Source organism: Pelecanus crispus, chromosome 7 (genome assembly GCF_030463565.1).
Source record: "Pelecanus crispus isolate bPelCri1 chromosome 7, bPelCri1.pri, whole genome shotgun sequence".
In the NCBI taxonomy this organism is placed as follows: domain Eukaryota; kingdom Metazoa; phylum Chordata; class Aves; order Pelecaniformes; family Pelecanidae; genus Pelecanus; species Pelecanus crispus.
The window spans coordinates 33,547,208-33,566,191 of NC_134649.1; the positions used below are offsets into that span (position 1 = coordinate 33,547,208).

Here is an 18,984-nt window from a genome sequence, read left to right on the forward strand (position 1 = left end):
TAAAAGAATGGGAAATACAAGAAACCAAATTCAGAATTCTTACAGTTTTTCAAAGTCCTGTTTGCCCTTCCAAACTGATGGGTAGGCTTTTACATTAGATTACTGTTACCGAAACTGTTGCAAGCATTATAAAGGCAAAACCAGCTGATAAACTTGTAGCTAAGTGCAGATATATGAGAGGCCAAATATATCATTAGATTTTCCTGTTTCTGAATTGAGTACTCTCCATCTGGCAATGTGGGTTTGCCTGAGAAGCCAGGATGACTTGTACGTGCCCTGTGTGTCATCCCAGAACCTGTGTAGAGTTTTCTTCACTTGCTGCATCTTAGAGACAAATCCAGAAGACTTCCTCCCAAAAAGACAAGTGTTGTCTTTAGATTCACGATGAAAACATTAAGGGTGGATTGCCATTTGAAAATTCATACAGTGAGGTTTGGAATAACATACAAGTATGCCTTAGTTTATCCAGTGCCTGGCTTAAATTGATGAGCAAGACTTTTTAAGCATCTTGGTATCTCTGAAGCTTTGCTTTTAGCTGAGAGGAAAGTGTTGAACTGCAGGGCTCAAAGTGGCAAGTAGAAGGAGTTAGTAACGTGGCCAGAATTTCCAGATAAGAAGAAAACAGTTGCCTATATTTTTCTTTCCTGTTTTTTTTCCTGCCAGGTATTTGGAAACAATTACATTTTTCAAGATATAAGACATTTGTAACATTTGGGATATGAGAAGGGCCTTTTGAGGGTTTTGGTATGATGACACATTTGTGGGCCTTACTGATCAGAGTATGGGTGAATTATGGTCTCCTGTAACAAATAGAGGTGGAAAGAGCCTTCAAAAAGAGAGGGTCCAGCTGTGGTATCTCAGTGGTTGTCAGAATAGGTTACATTTTTTGATGGCTGGAAACATCCAGGAGCTCTCAACAGGAACATCCCTGGTGGGGAAAAGCAAAGGAGCAGAATTTATGTTACCCATCAACATATAGAATGTGATGTGAACCTGTTATGCAGGTAAATAGTGATCAGCAAAACTGGGATTTGAGTTTTTCAGGGAGAAATGGCTATTTATGTAACAGGAGGTGAACACTAGAGAGAAAGCAAAGTCTGGCAGGCAAAATAGAGAGTATTTAGGGATGAGAAAAGTGGAAGATGGAGCCAGGGAGGGTAGGGGTTGCAAAGGCCCAGGAGGAAAGGGGGAAGCATTTCCCTAAAATGTGCAATGGCAAATAAAATGTTCTACTCAACTTGTCTTGGCAATATTTCTGAACAGCATAGTGGATGAAAACTGTGACATAACATAATTACTTTTATTCTCTTCTGGCCTTCCAAATAGTCACTTATATGCTACTCAGCCTTTCTTAGTCCTCTGGTTCAGTTTGGAATGATTTTAGCTAATAGTAAGCGTTCTGTGTTGTCTTACTGACAATTTTTTGAAGCCTCAGTTATAAAAGTGCCATTATGTCTGGAAGGGTTGAAAAGCATCAAAACATTGTGATTTGTGTGGGGTTTTTTTGTTTATTTGGTCGGTTGGGGTTTGGTGTTTTGTTTTGTTTTTTTTTTTCCTGTGTACTTTTCATAAGTGTGTGCATATGCTCTTGTCATGCATCAATAGATGCAGTCTCTCTTCAGGGGCTGTAAGGTTGGACAGCCCTTGTGCAAATATGTTCAAGAGAAATGCAGGAATATTTTAAAATACTGTTTCTTACAGCTTTGAATGTTGTATGTCAAGAAGCTTCTCTTTTGTACACTTGTGGTCATAACTGCCTTTTCTCACAGTCCACTCCCAAGTCTGTTAAGGGCAGCACCAAGAAGGAGGGATCAAAAAGGAAGATCAACATGAGTGGGTACATCTTATTTAGCAGTGAGATGAGAGCTGTGATTAAAGCTCAGCACCCAGACTACTCCTTTGGAGAGCTCAGCAGGCTTGTAGGAACTGAATGGAGAAACTTGGAAGCAACAAAGAAAGCAGAATATGAAGGTAAATAAAAACTAAGATGCTAAACTCTTTTCTGCCTCTTTTTTTTTTTTTTTTTTCTTTCTTTCTCAACACGTTCATTACTGTTATTCAGATGACAGGTTTAATAAAAGAAGATATTTATGTTTGTGTTCTGGACATACCTTAAAGAGAAGTTCATATTGAGAGATGACTGAAGAGGAGCAAAGAGCATGTTTAAGTTATATAGTGCACAACTGATAATTTGAATGTCTTTGCCACAAATAACCAAATGAACAAAGACCAAGAAAATGGGGACAAATTACAAGTAAAGGGGCATGAAGCCCCTGGGCTGGAAGTCAGTTGGAAAAATGGTTTGTGAAAGTTTCCTTAAAGGAGGACTGGGGGGAATTTTGGACAAGAAGCTCTTCAGAGCTGTAGCGGCAGGTAAGAAGGCTTACAGTGGAGTAGGAAAAAGTTCTTTGATTAACAGTACTTAAGAGTCCTAAAAAGCTTTCGTAGAATAAAATCAAGGATACAGAATCTGTTATGATACTGTCAATATGACCTATTGTTCAGTGTCAGTATTAATCAACTGTTCTAACTGATTTTGTTGACAGATTTCATATCCTGAAGTAAGCCTAGGAATATTTCATAGGCATGAGATACTTTAAACCTTTCTTTCTCTCTTTCTTTCTCTCTTTCTTTCTCTCTTTCTTTCTCTCTTTCTTTCTCTCTTTCTTTCTCTCTTTCTTTCTCTCTTTCTTTCTCTCTTTCTTTCTCTCTTTCTTTCTTTCCTACTGATACTGGTCATTGTGTTTCAACTTTATTTGATTAAAATAAAATACAATTGATGCTTAACTAGCAGGCCCTTACCCGAGCCAAATACATTGGCTTAACATCCATAGTTACTACTCTAGTTAATAATGTGTCAACACTTCCAATATAAACCCCCTTTTTTTTTAAGAAACTGTTGCAATTTTATTGGCAGAAAATGCTAGTTTGGATAGGAAGGTTTCAACACCCTAGGAAGTTATTGCCCAATTAAGTTACAACTTTGCTTTTTTAAAAATGAGATTTTATAGGTTTTCTGCATAATCATAATTTAAAGGCAGCTTTGATCTTCAAACCAGAAGTTTGCATGCTATCACTTTCCACCCTCAGCTGTCTCAGTCCTTTCCAAATTTGCAGTCATACCTCTTTGCAATTCTGGAGAGTAATATAGCACCACTTGGCTATGTGCGAGTTTTCTTTGCAAATGCTGTGAAGGGAAACGGTAATGCTCTTTCTTTGTGAAAGTACTATGTACAACTTTTTTCCTGTTGTAGTTTCCTTTTACACCCTTCTAGGTGCGCGTGGTATCTTTTTATTGACAGGTCTCTCATTACAGCCTAATTCTTAAGCAGTAGGATGGCTAGCATGTCATTGCTTCCTAGCTTAGAGCAGCTTGATGTCTTGCACTTCTGCAGGAAGGCATAGCTGTGACGTACTGGTAGCAACAGTGTCTGTCCACTGTGTTAATGATTGCCTAAGTGCTTCAGTTTAGTCCTCCTTTTGCACTTAAAATTTTCCAAAGCTTTTGTGTTCTGGGCCGCAGTTTCTCTGGCTTGGTATCTGCCCAAAACCAGACTTACTTTTATTTGGTTTTGAGGGGTTGGGATGGGGTTACAAAGTGTCCAAGCTGTGTTTGCTTACCATGTGTGAAAGGAGAGAAACTCCTCTCCTTCCACTGTGATGAGTCAAAATTCATGTGCTCTCTAGTGTGGATGTGCACCAGGGAGCAGGGAACAGGCATGGTTTGACACCTCAGTGCAAAAGAGCCTTTCTGTGTTCTGGTGAAAAGTAGTTTGCATTTTAGATCCATTCTGACGCGCTGAAAATTTCATTTTGGTATATATGCAGGGTAATAGTTGTTCTTTTAACAATAGTTGAGCAAAGAACAGGCTGTGTTGGAAATGCCTGCATAGCTAACTGCACTGTGAAAACTCCTCAAAATAAACTAAAATAATGCACAGGATTGAGGTAAAGGCCTGTTTTAAGGAAAAGCTCTGTTCAAAGCAGAAGGTCTCTTTCCTGTCTCTTGAGATGTGTTGGAAGTGTTGTTTGAATGATCTCAAGTCCTGGCCTAAAGGATTTGGATTTAGTATTGAGTATTAAGGTGAATGCTTAAGGCTGAACTTTTAGACGCCTGCTACAGTTCCCTTTGGCAGTGTTGTTTCATCTGTTAGTTCCGTGGCAGTCACGGTGTGGATAGAGACTAGGTAAAACTGAAGTACTGTCCTATGTCAGGTCCTTCTTCAAAGCTCAGTACTCTGAAGTCTGCTAAAGCTGAATGCTTAACAGTAATTTCTCATTCATCAGTGTCTCAAGAACTTTTGTTTTTGTCTGACCATTTTTTTTTTTAGCTGGCCAAAGTACGTGAGAGTCAGAACAGCTGCTTCATCTTTTCCCCAAATGCTTGCTCTGCTCTGAAGAGGATTATCTCATTTTTCCACTTCAGGATCTACCTTTAAATGTCTTCTGTGTTTTGTGCTTAATCACATGAGTTGCCTGTAGTAAATTTAGGAATTTCTGTGCGTCGTCATCGCTTCCTGAAATGACAGAAGTGAAAAGAAGGAAGGAAATGCCTTTGGAAATGAAACTGGTCTTTCAGTGCATGGAAGTAATGCTAGATGCTGCATAAACAGGTTCTACAGGAGACAAACGTGTGACAGACGCTTGAAGTCGTATACTAGAGAAAACGAGTAACATTGGCAGGATGCATAACTTGATCTCCTTGATGAACTACTTCTTAGCCCATGTTTGACAGAGGACCTTGATTGCTGTTTTAGTGGCAGTTTTCATCTTTCACCAGCTGCAAGAGAACTTCTAGCCCTGCATTCACTGTTATAAAATTTGCTGGAGATGTATGCTGCATTCATTTATTCTTTGTTGTTCCTCATTGCATCAGTCAGATACAATGTTCAGAGTAAACAAATCGGCAACTTGCATACCCCCAAAGCACATTGAGTGGGCATTCAGTATATCTCCTTTTTTTGTTTGTTTGGGTTTTGTTTTTTTTTTCTTTCTTCTTCCAATGACCCTTTGCCTTTCCCTTAATATAAAATTGTCCTCTGGTCAGATTCCCCTGCAGTAGATCTTTTGTTCTTGCAGTCACAGTGAGAAACTTGATTGAGATAATGACCAGATTCATCGTACAAAGGACACACATGACCTCCAGTGAGCAGCACAATGTGAGTTAGACATCTTCAGAAAAAAAAAAAAAAACCAAACAAAAACCAAAAACCTCAAAGGGACCAAATGGGGAAAACAACAGAGAGAAGCAGAGAAAAATATTTTTGGTTCATCAAACTGCTGCTTGTTATGTTCCAAACACTAAGGGCCTATCTACACTAGCGAAACTTTGCAAATGCTTCCCGACTTTGCCACCACTTTTCAGCTGCATCAGTAGTAAACTATATGGGGAGCCCAAGAATAAATGGGCCACCGGCTGGCACTGCTATCTGCTCTTTGCATCTAACTTCAGGGCATGTCTCGCAGACACGGTGCTTAAAATTCCTGCAGCAGCTGGTAGCAGATCTACATGAGAGGTGCCGGCCTTCTCTGCAACTGGTTTAGCTGAGCCAGTGGTGTAAAAAGAGGGAACATTTTGCCATGTTTTCCTAGTGCAGACCGAGCCTAGTGCTGGACTGCTGCTTCATGTTGGTAACACTGGTGTTATTATCAAATTTGTTCTTTGACTTTTTAAATTTTTATTTTATTATTTATTTAATTTTTTTTTTTTTAGAAAGAGATAAAACTTTGTGGAATATTTTTCATGAAAGGTTCTCTAAAAGTCTTAGGTGCAGCCACATGAAATCAAATCATATGCTGTATAAAAAGATTCATCTGTTCTACTTTATATTTGACTAAACTATGCCAGTGTTTGACTAGTCCTTTTTAATGAACAGATAATATTTTGAAATTCTGGGTTACAAAACAGAACTGAAAATCTAAAATACTTTTACAGAGCGGGCAGCTAAAGTTGCTGAGCAGCAGGAGAGAGAGCGAGCAGCACAGCAGCAGAATTCCTCCCCCCGGGCAGGCACTCCTGTCGGGGCTCTTATGGGGGTGGTGCCGCCACCAACACCAATGGGAATGCTCAATCAGCAGTTGACACCTGTTGCAGGTAAAACGTAGGAGCTATGACCATTTTTTCCTCATCCACTATATCAACCCCCTTCATAACTGAACACTCTCTTGGGTCACTTTGTTCTTACAGAAGAAAAAGCTCAACCTCTTCAGTCTTCCTTCATAATGAGTATACGTAACTGCAGCAGTAGCCTGATAGTCCCACGTTACTTGCTCCAGTAGTGAGTAGCCTGTTGAAAATGCAGGGAAAAAGGGTCCTCCTTGTGCAGTAGTCCTGTTCTGTTTGTGTGCAGTCGTGTTTATTCACTCTACTTTGCAGAGTTCATGTTTAGTTCTACTACGGCAGGAGAGAAGTGAGCTAAATACTCTTCTAGTGCATGCAGCGTCAGTGGTAAAGTAGGAGGCAAATTATTTATTTTTTTTATTGTCAGGAAGGTGAGAGGCAAACAGAACCCAAAGCAGATTTTAAATCCAAGCAAAAGCTTTACAGAATTGCTGATTAGTCACTGGTAAGCAGAGCAGACTAGGATCTAGAGCCATTGTAGGAACAAATATGAAATGCCAACATTGCCAGTTTTATCATGATTTTCAGAATAGAACTGAGCTTGGAGAACTCTTCCACAAGGTCCTTGTTGCTGGGTGTTGTGCTCGTTACCAGTCATAATCTGCCTTGAGTTCATAGGGAGTATGCTCGGAGTAAGTATTTTCAGGATCAGATCTGGAGACAATGTAGTTCATGGGAGATTCTTGTATGGGAATCAGCCATACATTCATGAGAAAATGAATTAGGTGTGACCTGATAGGTTGTTTTTCTTCCCCCATTTATAATTAAAATAATTAGATTACTTCAGTCAAGGCCAAAATACTGCCAAGTAGGTAAAAATGAGTATTTGGAGGTTTTTTGGTTTGAGTTTTGGGGGTGTTTTTTAGTTTTCCCTTAAGGCATTCCAATTATTCCATTTCTTCTTTTGTCATTTTTCTTTTTCTTTCCTGTCTCACAGGCTGTGGCCATATTTACAGCTGACAGCCTGAAGCGTTTTTCATCACGGTCTCTAAATCCCTTTCCAGTAAATAGGTTGCATGGGTGTTTAAACTGAAGGCACATTCCTCATTTTGGTTCATGGTCTCTAGATTACAAAGCATTTGTTTACGCTGAGTTGCATTTTCCTTTTGTTTTATTTCACTTAGTTCTTGGTAATTTTCCTCTGAACTGTTTGCAGTTGGTTTGTGTTTCTGTGTGTGTGTACACATATCTGTGCATATATTAAGAAGAAGAAAAAAAAAAAAAGGAGTTTTCCAGTGCTGATCTTTTTTGCGAGTAACCTAATTCAATCTAGAATATGTAGAAACGTCATCCTCTTGTGGTTATGTTTTCTTGGTTTGGTTCTTGGTTTTTTGGCATTGAGTCACTTTTCCAATTTTTTGGAGGTAGGTGTTGATGGGCAGTAATACTTATTGCTAACACTTTCTTAAAACTTTTCCAAAAATGTGCGTTCTGCAAACTACACATGCTAACTTACTTCCTGCAGCAGCCTCCTCAGAAGCAAACCTGTATTTAAGACTGTCATCTTACTCAGGTGGTTAGACATTCAAGTCTCTTCACTTTGGCATTGTGAAATACGTCCTTTAAAGTGGATGATCAAGTGGATCTTTTTTAACTCTTTCTGGTTTTGTGGCCCATTTGAAAAATGTAGTGTTTCATCTTTTAGTTTCCCCAAGTCTTACTTAGAAGTATCTTACTCTGTTGAGACCTCTTTCACGTCCTCTGCCATCATGTGATTGTTTTTCTCTAGTTCAGAGAACTTCTCCATCGCAGAAGTTCAGAGAACTTCTTTATGGCCCAGGGGTCCATGAAATCTGGATACCTTCTGAGATGCATTTCTCTTAGTGCGCAGCGCTCTAGTTTCTTGTAAATTTCGGCATTACAAAAGTTTATTTAATCTTACATTGTTATAGTAAAAAAATGGGAGAACAAGTCATTTGAAAGACATTATATATCATAGCTGTGGGAGCTGGAAATAGTTTGCCCATGTTTACTAGTTTAAAATGAAAGTGGTAACTCATACATGGGGTTTGACCGTGGCTGCTCTTACAACCTTGTGATGAGCTACAAGATCTGATTTCTCATGGAGATGTGATGACAACTTTATTAATCCAGCCAGTTGTTGAGTGAGTATTTTATTTGGGAATGTAGAAATGAGCTTTCATGATTGATAAATATGGGTTTGTTTCATTGGAGGTTTGGGGGTTTGTGTTTTGTTTTGTTTGCTTTAAAGCATCAGAAGTGTATGTAAATGCATTGAAGATGTGATTGCAGCTCTGGGTGCGCTGGAAGTACCAGGCAGTAGCTACAGTGAAAGCCCTGTGTTCTAGGGATGCTTTTGTTGTTTTTCTTCTTTCACTTTCTCCATTACAAATATGGATTTCACTATGTTAATAAAGAGGTACAGATGAGCTTCCAGATATTTGAAATAGGTGCCTAAGACCTATTTAATAAGCATCAATCTAGGTGTCCTGTGGAAAATGAAGCCTTGAGGGAGATCAGTTCTTTATTTTCTCATTGCTTGCTCCATATAAAGCTTTTGGAATTTCAGGTTTCTCACCTTTGTAACTCTTCCTGAGGAAGTGACAAATTTTAGCTTGTATTTTGGAGCTCCTCGATCTGTTTCAATCCTGAGCTCATGACAGCTTTGTTTTCAGTCAGAGCTGGTGTGAGGTTTTGGCCAGTCGTCTTCCAGAAATCCCTGTTCTGAAAGTTTCTTTTATGAGTTACTGGGAGTGTGGCGAAGACTTAATACGTAGTTTCTTGGAACAGACTATAGAAACTCCAGCAATTTCTAAACTTACCTCATCTCTCTAGACCTGCTTCTGTCATCTGTCATCTTTTCATTGTCTTTCCAGCACCTTTCCTTGGTTACCTGACAACGCATCCATTTAAATTAAAAAGCCTGGAAAACGGGCAAGGGACAAGCAAGTTATTTTCCAGGACCTAATAAACACAGTGCAGTTATATTGTGTAGGTTCACCTCATGGATAGCAACAAACCTGAGCTGAAACCAGAATAAGCTCTAAATTTTCTTCCTTCATTTGCAGAAAACTAAAAGTTAAGAGCACTAGCACAATACCATCTTCATCGTACCATTGATTTTCCTATTAAGGCACCTTGAAAACATTGTCACTGAAATTCTGTGAGGGACTGCAGGTGCTCCTTTTACTTCAGTCTAGTGCCATGAGTGTAAGTCACTGCAGCCCAGCACATCCAGTGCTGTCAGGTTTAAAATTTGAGTTACTTTCATAGTTTATACTGGAGATGGTTTAATAAAAATCACCCCTGTCACTGCCATTAGTTTTAAGTATGCAAATGTTGTAGGGCTTTTGTGTGTTAATTTTGCATATGCACGGCAGAAAAATATATAGGTTTTATTTTTGTTCCTGTTGCGTTTGGTCTCTGAGGTAGCCCACGAAGCAGGGCTGTATGTGGAGCTTGTGCAGTTAGTGTTGTGTTCGTAATCTGTATGCAGATGGCAGAGCTTTAAGCTGTATTAAAATTGCTTGCATTAGTAACATTTAGTTGTGGCTGAATTTATTCCTTGTGTTAACATATGTGAATATTCAGCATTTATTGCCCCATGAGAAACATACAAATACACTAAATACTAATTCATCAAAAAGATAGTGTTTCATATTTATAACTTTTTTATTTTTAATTTTTATTCATTTTTGCAAGATACTAATTGTAGTATCGTCTTGCTGTACTAAAGGTGCCCTTTTTTCTTTTTTTTTTTTTTTTTTTTTGTGGATAGTGCATGTCTTACTGTGTAGATCATATTGCATGTTATTGATGCATGTTTGAAATTTGTTGTGTCCTTCAAGGCATGATAAGTGGCTATCCACCGGTGCTGCCACCTTTGCAGGGCCCAGTTGATGGCATTGTTAGCATGGGCAGCATGCAGCCACTTCACCCAGGGGTGCCCCCACCCCACCAACTTCCGCCAGGTATGCCAGGCATCCCAGGCATCCCACCACCCGGTAAGAATGTCATCCTCATTCACTCCTTATTTCATTTTCATGTACTTGCCGTTTAACCAGTTGTTACAGAAATTATCTGCAGCTTGGTTTGGTCATAGCTTTTGTTTCTGAACATTGCTGGTTTGTTTAGCTGCAGCGCACAAAATGCACTGCTGAATATATGAGGTAGATGCAAAACGTTGACATAACAGGATGTCCAGTAAACCAGCAGGGAAAGGTTACTGGATAGACGTGACGCTGCTCCAGCAGTAGTTTTGCTCCAGCCAAAAAAACCTGACAATTCTGCTTGAGTTTATCAGAGGTCTGAAAAGCTGAAATCAGCCTATTCATATCCTTATGTCATTTCAACAGCATCCTTCCACTCCTCTTTTTCTTATTTAAAGTGGGCTTATAAATGAAATTTATTGCTTTCATTCCTTACCGAACTCTCTTTCAGTATGTTAATGTTTATCAGTAGTCAGACTGCACTTAAATGAACCTGGTCATGTAAGACCCCTTGTCCATTGGGGCACTGACACGTGTTATTATAAAACAGTGTTCAGATTAAACCTTGTTGATAGAACAGTAACTGGAAACATTTGGGGATAAGGTGAACTTGGTATACTATCGTGGCCAAACTTTGAATTGATTTTTGAGAGCATATCTACTACACGTTTGCTATTTTTTTGCCACTCTTTTGATGAAAAGTGAGGCTGAATGAAACATAAACATTTTTCCAGTGTTAATGCCATTAACATGTCCCCATTATGGGGACAAACGTTCATCTGTCCTCTGATCCTGTTTTCTGCCGATTCTTTCAGTTTTTGCCTCTGATAACTCATGTACCTATTTAAAAGATGTATATCCCGTATGTTCAGCAGTTAAGCTGTGGACAAAAGTGGTCCCGTTTGCCTCCCCCTACCCCACTTGCAACTGTGTTTATCAGAAGCTCTGTTAAGACTTTTATCTGTATGTAAATGGTTTGGGGTTGGGTTGATTTTTTTGTTTGCTTTTTTTTAAAAAAAAAAAAAATCCATCAGTATTAGGTGTGCAGCTTGCAGCTTTGCCGGTGTGTAAGATTCACCATAATGTCACATAGAGGGAGCAGGAAAACAGCTGTGTGTCTGTATGCCTGCCTCCAGCTCACAAAGGCAGTGACATCTAGCACACATCAGCAACATACAAGTGTTTGGGAGGTGAATCCAGGACAATGCATTTCTTTGAAGTTTTTCCCACTGGAGAAGTGGGCTGTGTATATGGTCTTTAAAACTGAGAGGATACGGATTAGGGAAAGAATAATGCCTGGGAATGGAGGACCACACCTGAAGTGGTGCTAAATCGGCTGGGTGTGCTAAGGATGAAGCCGTGCTCTGGTGCTGGAAAGGTGAGGGTGCCCTCCTCCAGACTTCTTTGCTTTGTACAAAAAAAAAATACCTCCGTACCATATTCCACAACTTGTATTATCAATGTTTTTCCCAGTTCCTGACGTGCTGCTAGTACAGATGCATTTAAAATGGGGGCTGTCATCCAATGGAAAATGCACTCAAAATATGCTTTAGTGTGCAAAATGCAGTGGCACATCTTTTGATAACTGATACAGAAATCTGCATGCAAATTCAACCCTCAGGAAGAGCATCGTTAGTTTGCAGCTTTTCCAATGAATGAATATGAGAAGTGGCATAAACAGAAAGAAAAGCAGCAGCAGGCATAACTTTCATTTTTTCAGACCAAAGCATCTGTATGTAAAATATAGGAACTGCGTGATTCTTATTTAAATTTGTAAATTTTTGGATGCAAGACTGACATGGGTGTTACCTGCTGCACTCTGTGCAATAGAGAAAAGCCTCAATATGTTTGAGAAAAACTAACAGTTTTTATTTCTTTGAAATTTGTTTCAAATGTTCATTGGTCTCATATATAAGACTATTTAAGCTTAACCTGCAAGTTGTGTTTTGTGTTAGTGAGATCTAACAGAATTTGTGCAATGGCTTGGATTTCCTCCTGCTGTGAATGTATTTTATAAAACTGAACACAAGGAAATGTTCAGTGTTGCTAAAGCAAAGCAGCATTTCCTTTCTCAAAGGATTCCAGGAAGATCCTGTCAAGCCAAAGGTGTATATTATGAATTAAAAGATTTAGTCAGGCAATCACTAAGTAATGTCGGGGGGGGGGGGGGGGGGGGGGGGGAAGGAAAACCAAAAATTATTCACTTTGCATTTCTTTAATTAAATTAATTCAACAGGCCACTTATCGATGTTTGGTAGTTGTCATGTTGGCTTTTTTTTTTTTTCCATTCAGAAACTTCTAAAGTGTTTTTTTTATTGGGGGAGAAGGGGGTATTTGAAAGTTGTACAGCTGCTTAAAATAACTGAGCAATGATAGAAATTTTTACTATAGAAGACCAAAGAGGTATTTGTCACTGCTCTGAAATAAGACTAATTATTTTATATTTTGGAATATAGGTGTTATAGGCCAAAACGTGTCCCCTATGGTAGGCACTCCAGCACCTGGAGCAAGTCCTTTTGGACAGCAGGTGAGTCATTTTTGCATTATTTATGAGGCTCTAGGACTCTGAGTTAGCATTTGAACAACATCTCAGTTAAGATATGTAGGGATGCGCATAGCCTTTCCCAGGGAGAACATAAACCAAATGTATACCAATGTGTTTAGAAACAGTTAATATCTTACACGCAGAGTGTATGTCTGTTTTAGTTGGTTGAATTGTTACTAGACTAATGAGGTTCTGCCCAATGGGATAACTTCTGCAGTATAAGCAAGAGAATGTTTTGTTTTGTTTTCCTTCTACTAAACTAAGACTAGTCATTTCAACACACTGTTAAACTGCTGATAATTTAGGTTTTGCATGCTTTGGTGATGCAGAGAGGATACTGTCCACTTTCTCAGCCGTTGATGAGTGGGTAAAAACTGTTTTGTTTGCCTCCCATATTTCACAAACTGTCGAAGCAGATGTTCATCGGTAGTTCAGAATTTGTGAGTTTGAATAACAGTGATGATCAGATAGATGTTCCTTCTCAGTGATGAATATAGATGAAGTGTTCAGCACATTTCCAATTTTATTGACTGAATTTTGGCATCATAAAGAGAAATGTCATTTTGGCTAGAGGGTGTAAAGAAAACCAGAAGTTGGGTGAGAAAGTAGTGAGGTGTACATGTCACAACATTGAGTTATTCCAGACCACCGGATATCTGTGCTGAGATTTCTCAGTGCTGCTACTTAATCACAATGGTGGGAATTCTTCTGTGTGACTGTGATTTATTCGTGTGCCTGTGATTTTTGCCTGACAGTGATTAGCATTTATTCTGTGGAAGTACCCCAGTCATCCAAGGATCAGGGACAGTTTGAATTAGATGTTTTAGAGATAAACCCTGCACTTCACAGACCACACAGTTTATGATCACATTAGAGAAAACATGAAATAAAAAGGAGGCGAAAGGAGTAATTCAGGGTAATAGGAGAGAGGAGAAGTGGTGAAAGTAATCAGAATATGTTTACATAAATTAGAAATGTGAGCAATGTTGTCTGTTAAATATGAATATGGTTTGTTTGCACTTCTTCCCTCTGTGCATCACGATGACACCAACAGATAGCCCTGGCTGAAGTGGGTGTCTTCCAGGGACATTTCCTTATGCCTTGGCTCATAACCTGTTTTGAAGCTCTGTTGTATGAGGATGACCTGATGCACAGATGTGAAACGGCTTCCCTGCAGCCCCCCCAAATATCATCTCTCCATCGCTTTGTCATTGCAGATAGGAATCCTTGGCCCACCAGGACAGCAGGCACCTCCTCCGTATCCTGGCCAGAGCCCAGCAAGTCAGCCAGTTATGCAGCAGCCCACAACTCCCATGTTCGTCTCCCCTCCACCAAAGACGCAGAGGCTCCTTCATTCTGAAGCCTATCTGAAATATATCGAGGGGCTTAGTGCTGAATCAAATAGTATTAGCAAGTGGGACCAGACCCTTGCAGGTAAGGCTTTTGATCCAGAGTGGGATGTTTCCAGACAGAATGCGCTTCTTTGTAACGATAAATATTTTTTTGTTTTTCTGGAAAATGCTAAATAAATCTGCTGCTTGCTTAATAAAATTTACACATGCGAGTAATGGTTAAAAACAAATCAGCAGACTGGGAATATATATGTTATCAGCAGGCTAATTCCATCGATGTTGTATAAATCTAAGAATCAATTGTATGGGCTTAAATACTAGGGGTAAAAGTTGTATGTAGAATTACATTCGCCTTTTTTCTAGAAAAATTGTGGTGAATATCAAAGCCAGTAGATAATTGGACCATTTCTTGACCTTCCAGCACGAAGACGAGATGTCCACTTATCAAAAGAACAAGAGAGCCGACTCCCTTCACACTGGTTGAAAAGTAAAGGGGCTCATACCACAATGGCTGATGCATTATGGCGTCTGCGAGACTTGATGCTACGAGACACCCTTAATATCCGTCAGGCGTACAACATAGAAAATGTGTAGTCGCATAATTGCTTCTTTCTTTGATACCGGCATATAAGGAGTTTTGTGGAACAATAGCTGTTTTAGTTACTGGGTGGGGAGAGATAACCAACAATAATTTGTATTGCATTTTACTGTACATTGCAAGACCATTTTTATATAAGGACACTTTTAATAAGCATATTTCACTTTTTGTTATATTAAGTTGACTTTATCAAATACACAGATTTTTGCATATGTTTCCTTTGTTTGAAAGGCGATTTCATAATTGGTTAAGTGTAGTCAAGGATTCATCTTTCTTATACTTTATTGCTGAGAATCTGATGCCATTGTTTTTATATAAAAGAAGAAAAAAGAAAACAAAGTATTTACAGATTGGTACAGTGGAATGTGAAATTAGTCATAGTTTACATCTTAGAAGAATGTGTGTACATGTGCTTGTGTGTGCTAGCCACTTCCAGCAGAAATCTCGCTTGGATGTGAACAGGGAGGATCTCTTAAAAGAAGCTAAAGGTAAGATGTGTATTGACACTAGGGAAAAATGACATTTCAAGTCAATACTGAGGCAGCTGAGTGGGCCACAGCAATCATGGAAGTGGTAGTGTGGACGGGACAAGGGTGTCTTGACTGCTAATGTTGTCCAATCCTGTCCAATTATTTAATTGTGTAGCCAAGGCCATTGTGATTCTAAATCAGTAGCAGAATACATGTGCTGGCATGCCCTTACAAGGTGAAATTTTTCATCTACCATGACCTGCTTTGGGGGTTCTGTGATGTCCCTGACACCAAGCAGTGGGAAGGGGAGGCTTCCTCCCTAAGCAATTCTGTCTGCATGTGGGAAAGGCATGCAGAACTTCAAACCAGTTCAGGTCTTGGAAGGTAAGTTAGAGGAGAAAGGAAGTTGAGTTGTGTTGTTAGTGAAGTAATGTGATGTTTTTAAATTCACACATATTCTGTTAATGATTGGGCATTGTAAGACATTTTTGTATGCTTTCTTTAAGTGTATTGATTCAACTTAATGAAAGTTTTGCAATGCAAAATTTGAGAGAAATTTGACACTTAAATTAACTTTAAAAGTAAAATACTACTGTATGGTATGTGTAAGTTTAGCATACCTAGTACGTTGGAGAAATAGAGTACTTTCATTGCAGCCTTCAAAGGGGTTTGGGGTGTGTGGGTTTTTTTGGTTTTTTTTTTTTTTTAGCTAAGTAAGGTAGGTATAGGCTCTTCTTGCCAAATTTCAAGGTTGTGACTGCCTTCTGCTAAAGACTTACCTGTCCTCGTAACTAACCAACCTTTTGGACTGTAAAGTTATTTGTTTAAAGGTAAATCGTTTCATGTATTTAATTTTAGAAAAAGAAATAATACCTTTAGATTGCATTAAGTAACTGAGAAAGCTATGTTAATTTGAAAAAATTGTTGGCAGGAACGTGGTCACTGCAACTCAGTCCAAAAGAACTGATTTACTGATACAATTCATCTTACTGCTAGAGGTGTTCATGATGTGGAAGTGTTTTTTAAAGTCGAATAGTACAGAACATTTTTATTTGAGTACATTTGGCAGCAGGTTAAATACTTTTCTTCAAATACTGGATATCTTGGGTTCTGTTTTGCTGAAGTAATTAATATTGATGAGGGAAGTGACATGTGCAAGTATAAACTGTTACTTAATTTTACTGGCCAATTCCTCTCCCTCTCCTATTGCAATCCTCCAGTCATTGCACAGAAAACCATGTAATTACAGATAGGCACTTAGGGACAGCTTAGGTCAGATGTGCAATGGATGTGAAGAAAATGAAGCTAAGCAACATATAGGGAAATGACAATTTTGAACTCTACAAGTAGCACACCTGTGGTACAGAAATTCTTTACTGACCTTTGTAAATGATCAAGTTTATTTAATAAAGTAGAAACTGAATAGTCTTAGAACACCCCCATATATACAGTATCATCTTAAAATGTGTTTAAATTACTATAGGCTTTGCAATTTTTAGCCACAAAGACGGGACGTTGAAGCGAATCAGGCAGCAAATCCTAGTTTTTGAGTATTTGGAACTATCATGGATTGTACTAATACACCACCAGATTCTCCTGCTTCTCAGCATTAACAAAAATTACACCAAAGAACCTGGGATGGATTTTAGTTAAGTTATTGTTTTATTTATTTTCTTTTGAGGACTGGATGGGACTCCCTTTGGAGCCTATATAACTCAGATGTTTAATTTATCTGAAGGTCAGTGATGAGCAGACTTGCAGCACTGGCTCTCTCCTGCCCGAGCAGCTGAAGCCTTACTTTCACTGCTCTTTCTGGCCCAGGAGCAAGAGATTGGAAGTGCAAACAAAACCTGGGTCCTCCCGCAAGGCAGTGCAGAGCACTACCACTAAGCCGCTGGGCTGGCCCTAATCAATTATTTTAAGCTTTGTTTATTTATTTCAAAATCATGTCTCTGTATATTGGAGGCATTTCAGTCAATTGCAGTAAAATTTAGGATATAATGGCTACAGTCTAGAATTCAAAACCAGCAAAAGAAATTGTTTTCTGACTCTGGTTTAAAAAAAAAAAAAAAAGACATGTCTGTCTGTCTTTCTCTTTGTGGGTGTTTGAACCCCTCATTTGTTTTCCACTGCCGTTCATTGTACTGGCGTAAACAAAACTTTCATATTAAAATACAAGTATGTATGGGAAATGGTTGGCTTCTGTGAGAGTGGAAAATAGATTAATCTAGGACCGGTATTTTCGTAAACCAGTTGGAGATGACTAATAATTATTTGTTCTCTTCCGCAGTCCTTCCCTTCCATGAGAAAATTTACTGTTTGTGTAAAAATTCAAAACGTTGATGTTGGTGACTTCTCTTTTCCAGCGTATGTTTTTGGACCTGGTTAATCCATGCTTGGCTTTTCATTAGATCTTGTACTCTTGAAGGTTAAGCTGCTAACCAGGTTTATAACATGTATGTACCATCACTTTGTTTACCTGAGTCTTTTTAATTTGAATAAAAATAGTTTGCAAAGTGTTTTGGATTAACCAGGTTTGAGTGTCCCATCAAGACTTTTGTTAGGATTTTATTTCAAGTAATTCTGGCTGTTGCCAATCCAGATTTTATCAAGTCCTTGGTACATGTGTGCTTGTGTGTGGGTAAAGAATCCTTTTTATATTGTCCCGTGTATTGTAAGATGTGCCTGGTAGGTGCTAAGAACAGCAATGCTGAAAAATGTGGTTGAAAATTGAGCCATAAGGAGCATGAACAGTAAACCTTGAAAAATATGTGACGCATTGGGTACAAGCTGAGTGGAGATGATAAGATTCAGTTAGTCCCAGTTGCCCCCACATTAATTGCTTTGAAAATAAACAGCAAGCCTTAATTTCATACTGGAAGCTAACCTGGTTCAGGACTCTCTTTTATGTAGTTGTATAGTAAAGGAAATTAGAACAGTAATATGGAAAAAAAGCATCTTTTACACAATAAAATTAAAAAAAAAGAATAGACATTTTCTTTAATACCACAAATGTCAAGAAAAATTAAGTGGTATCAACCTCTCGAGTCTTAAGGTGCCTCTGACATACAATTTACAAAGAGCTGTTTAAACAACCAGAACTGATAGCATTATATTTAATTAACATGCATTCATGTCTTGAACCTGGGGGACAAACACCGCCTGTCATGCAGGCTGCCAGCTTTACTGAACTTCCACCTTTCTAAAATTTGATAGTGGATGGTGCAGTTGCACAGAGGAGACTAATTCTAATCATCCTCCACGCCTTGTTTGCTCGGTCTGAGATGCTGAAGATCATCTGTAGATGTACATAGCCCCCTTTCAACTGCAAATGCACTAAATTGGAGCGGTGGTTCAAAAAGGCTGGGTACTTTGAACATCAAGTAAGAAATGGGATCTGATTCCTTGATATATGTGAAATTTTCTGATTAATAAAATAAACCTCATATTCCATTTGCTTACTGCATTTTCCAGCAAGTCTAATTCGACCATCATACAAAGAAACAAAAGGAAGGCTGCTGCAGTGCAGTAGGATCTGGTGATCCTGGATAAAGACGTTCCCAGTCTCTGTCAGGCCTCGGAGACACAATGGTCTGCCACAGCTGGTCCTTCCTGGACCAGGAGGGATCAGAAATGCAGTGCAGATGTCTGGCCATGCACATCATCATTTGTTAAAGGAGGCAGCAGAAGACATGTGAAAAGAGACGGCGAAGAATGCACTGAATTGCACAGCAGAGCCAGTAACCAGCGTGGCTCAGCCCAGGTTAAGCTAAGCGTGATGAAAGCCTTGGACAAAAATGGGGAAGAATGGTTGATCCTTCATGAAGTCTGTGCAGCTGTCTCTCCAGGGGAGTGCCCAAATTCAGTTTCCATTGGATCATTTTTGGGAGGACTAGAATTAATCCTCATGCTTGGTGCAAAGCACCAACATCCAGTAACAACTTAAGG

The 18,984-nt window shown here is 39.0% G+C and overlaps 1 protein-coding gene across 12 annotated transcripts in view; it reads left to right on the forward strand.

Moving 5' to 3' along the window:
• PBRM1 (polybromo 1) overlaps positions 1 to 18,009 on the forward strand; it is a 67,640-nt gene extending 49,631 nt beyond the window's left edge. For 4 of the 12 annotated variants that reach the window (XM_075713930.1, XM_075713935.1, XM_075713932.1 and 1 more), the window contains exons 26-30: positions 1,770 to 1,971; positions 9,931 to 10,086; positions 12,528 to 12,598; positions 13,834 to 14,050; positions 14,390 to 18,009. In XM_075713930.1, coding sequence (XP_075570045.1) covers positions 1,770 to 1,971; positions 9,931 to 10,086; positions 12,528 to 12,598; positions 13,834 to 14,050; positions 14,390 to 14,562 — 819 coding nt within the window. In that variant the 3' untranslated portion in view covers positions 14,563 to 18,009. Of the gene's footprint in view, positions 1 to 1,769; positions 1,972 to 5,935; positions 6,095 to 9,930; positions 10,087 to 12,527; positions 12,603 to 13,229; positions 13,232 to 13,833; positions 14,051 to 14,389 lie in introns of all 12 variants that reach the window. The other 8 variants (XM_075713939.1, XM_075713936.1, XM_075713937.1 and 5 more) reach the window with 4 other exon arrangements.
• Positions 18,010 to 18,984: the final 975 nt, after the last annotated feature.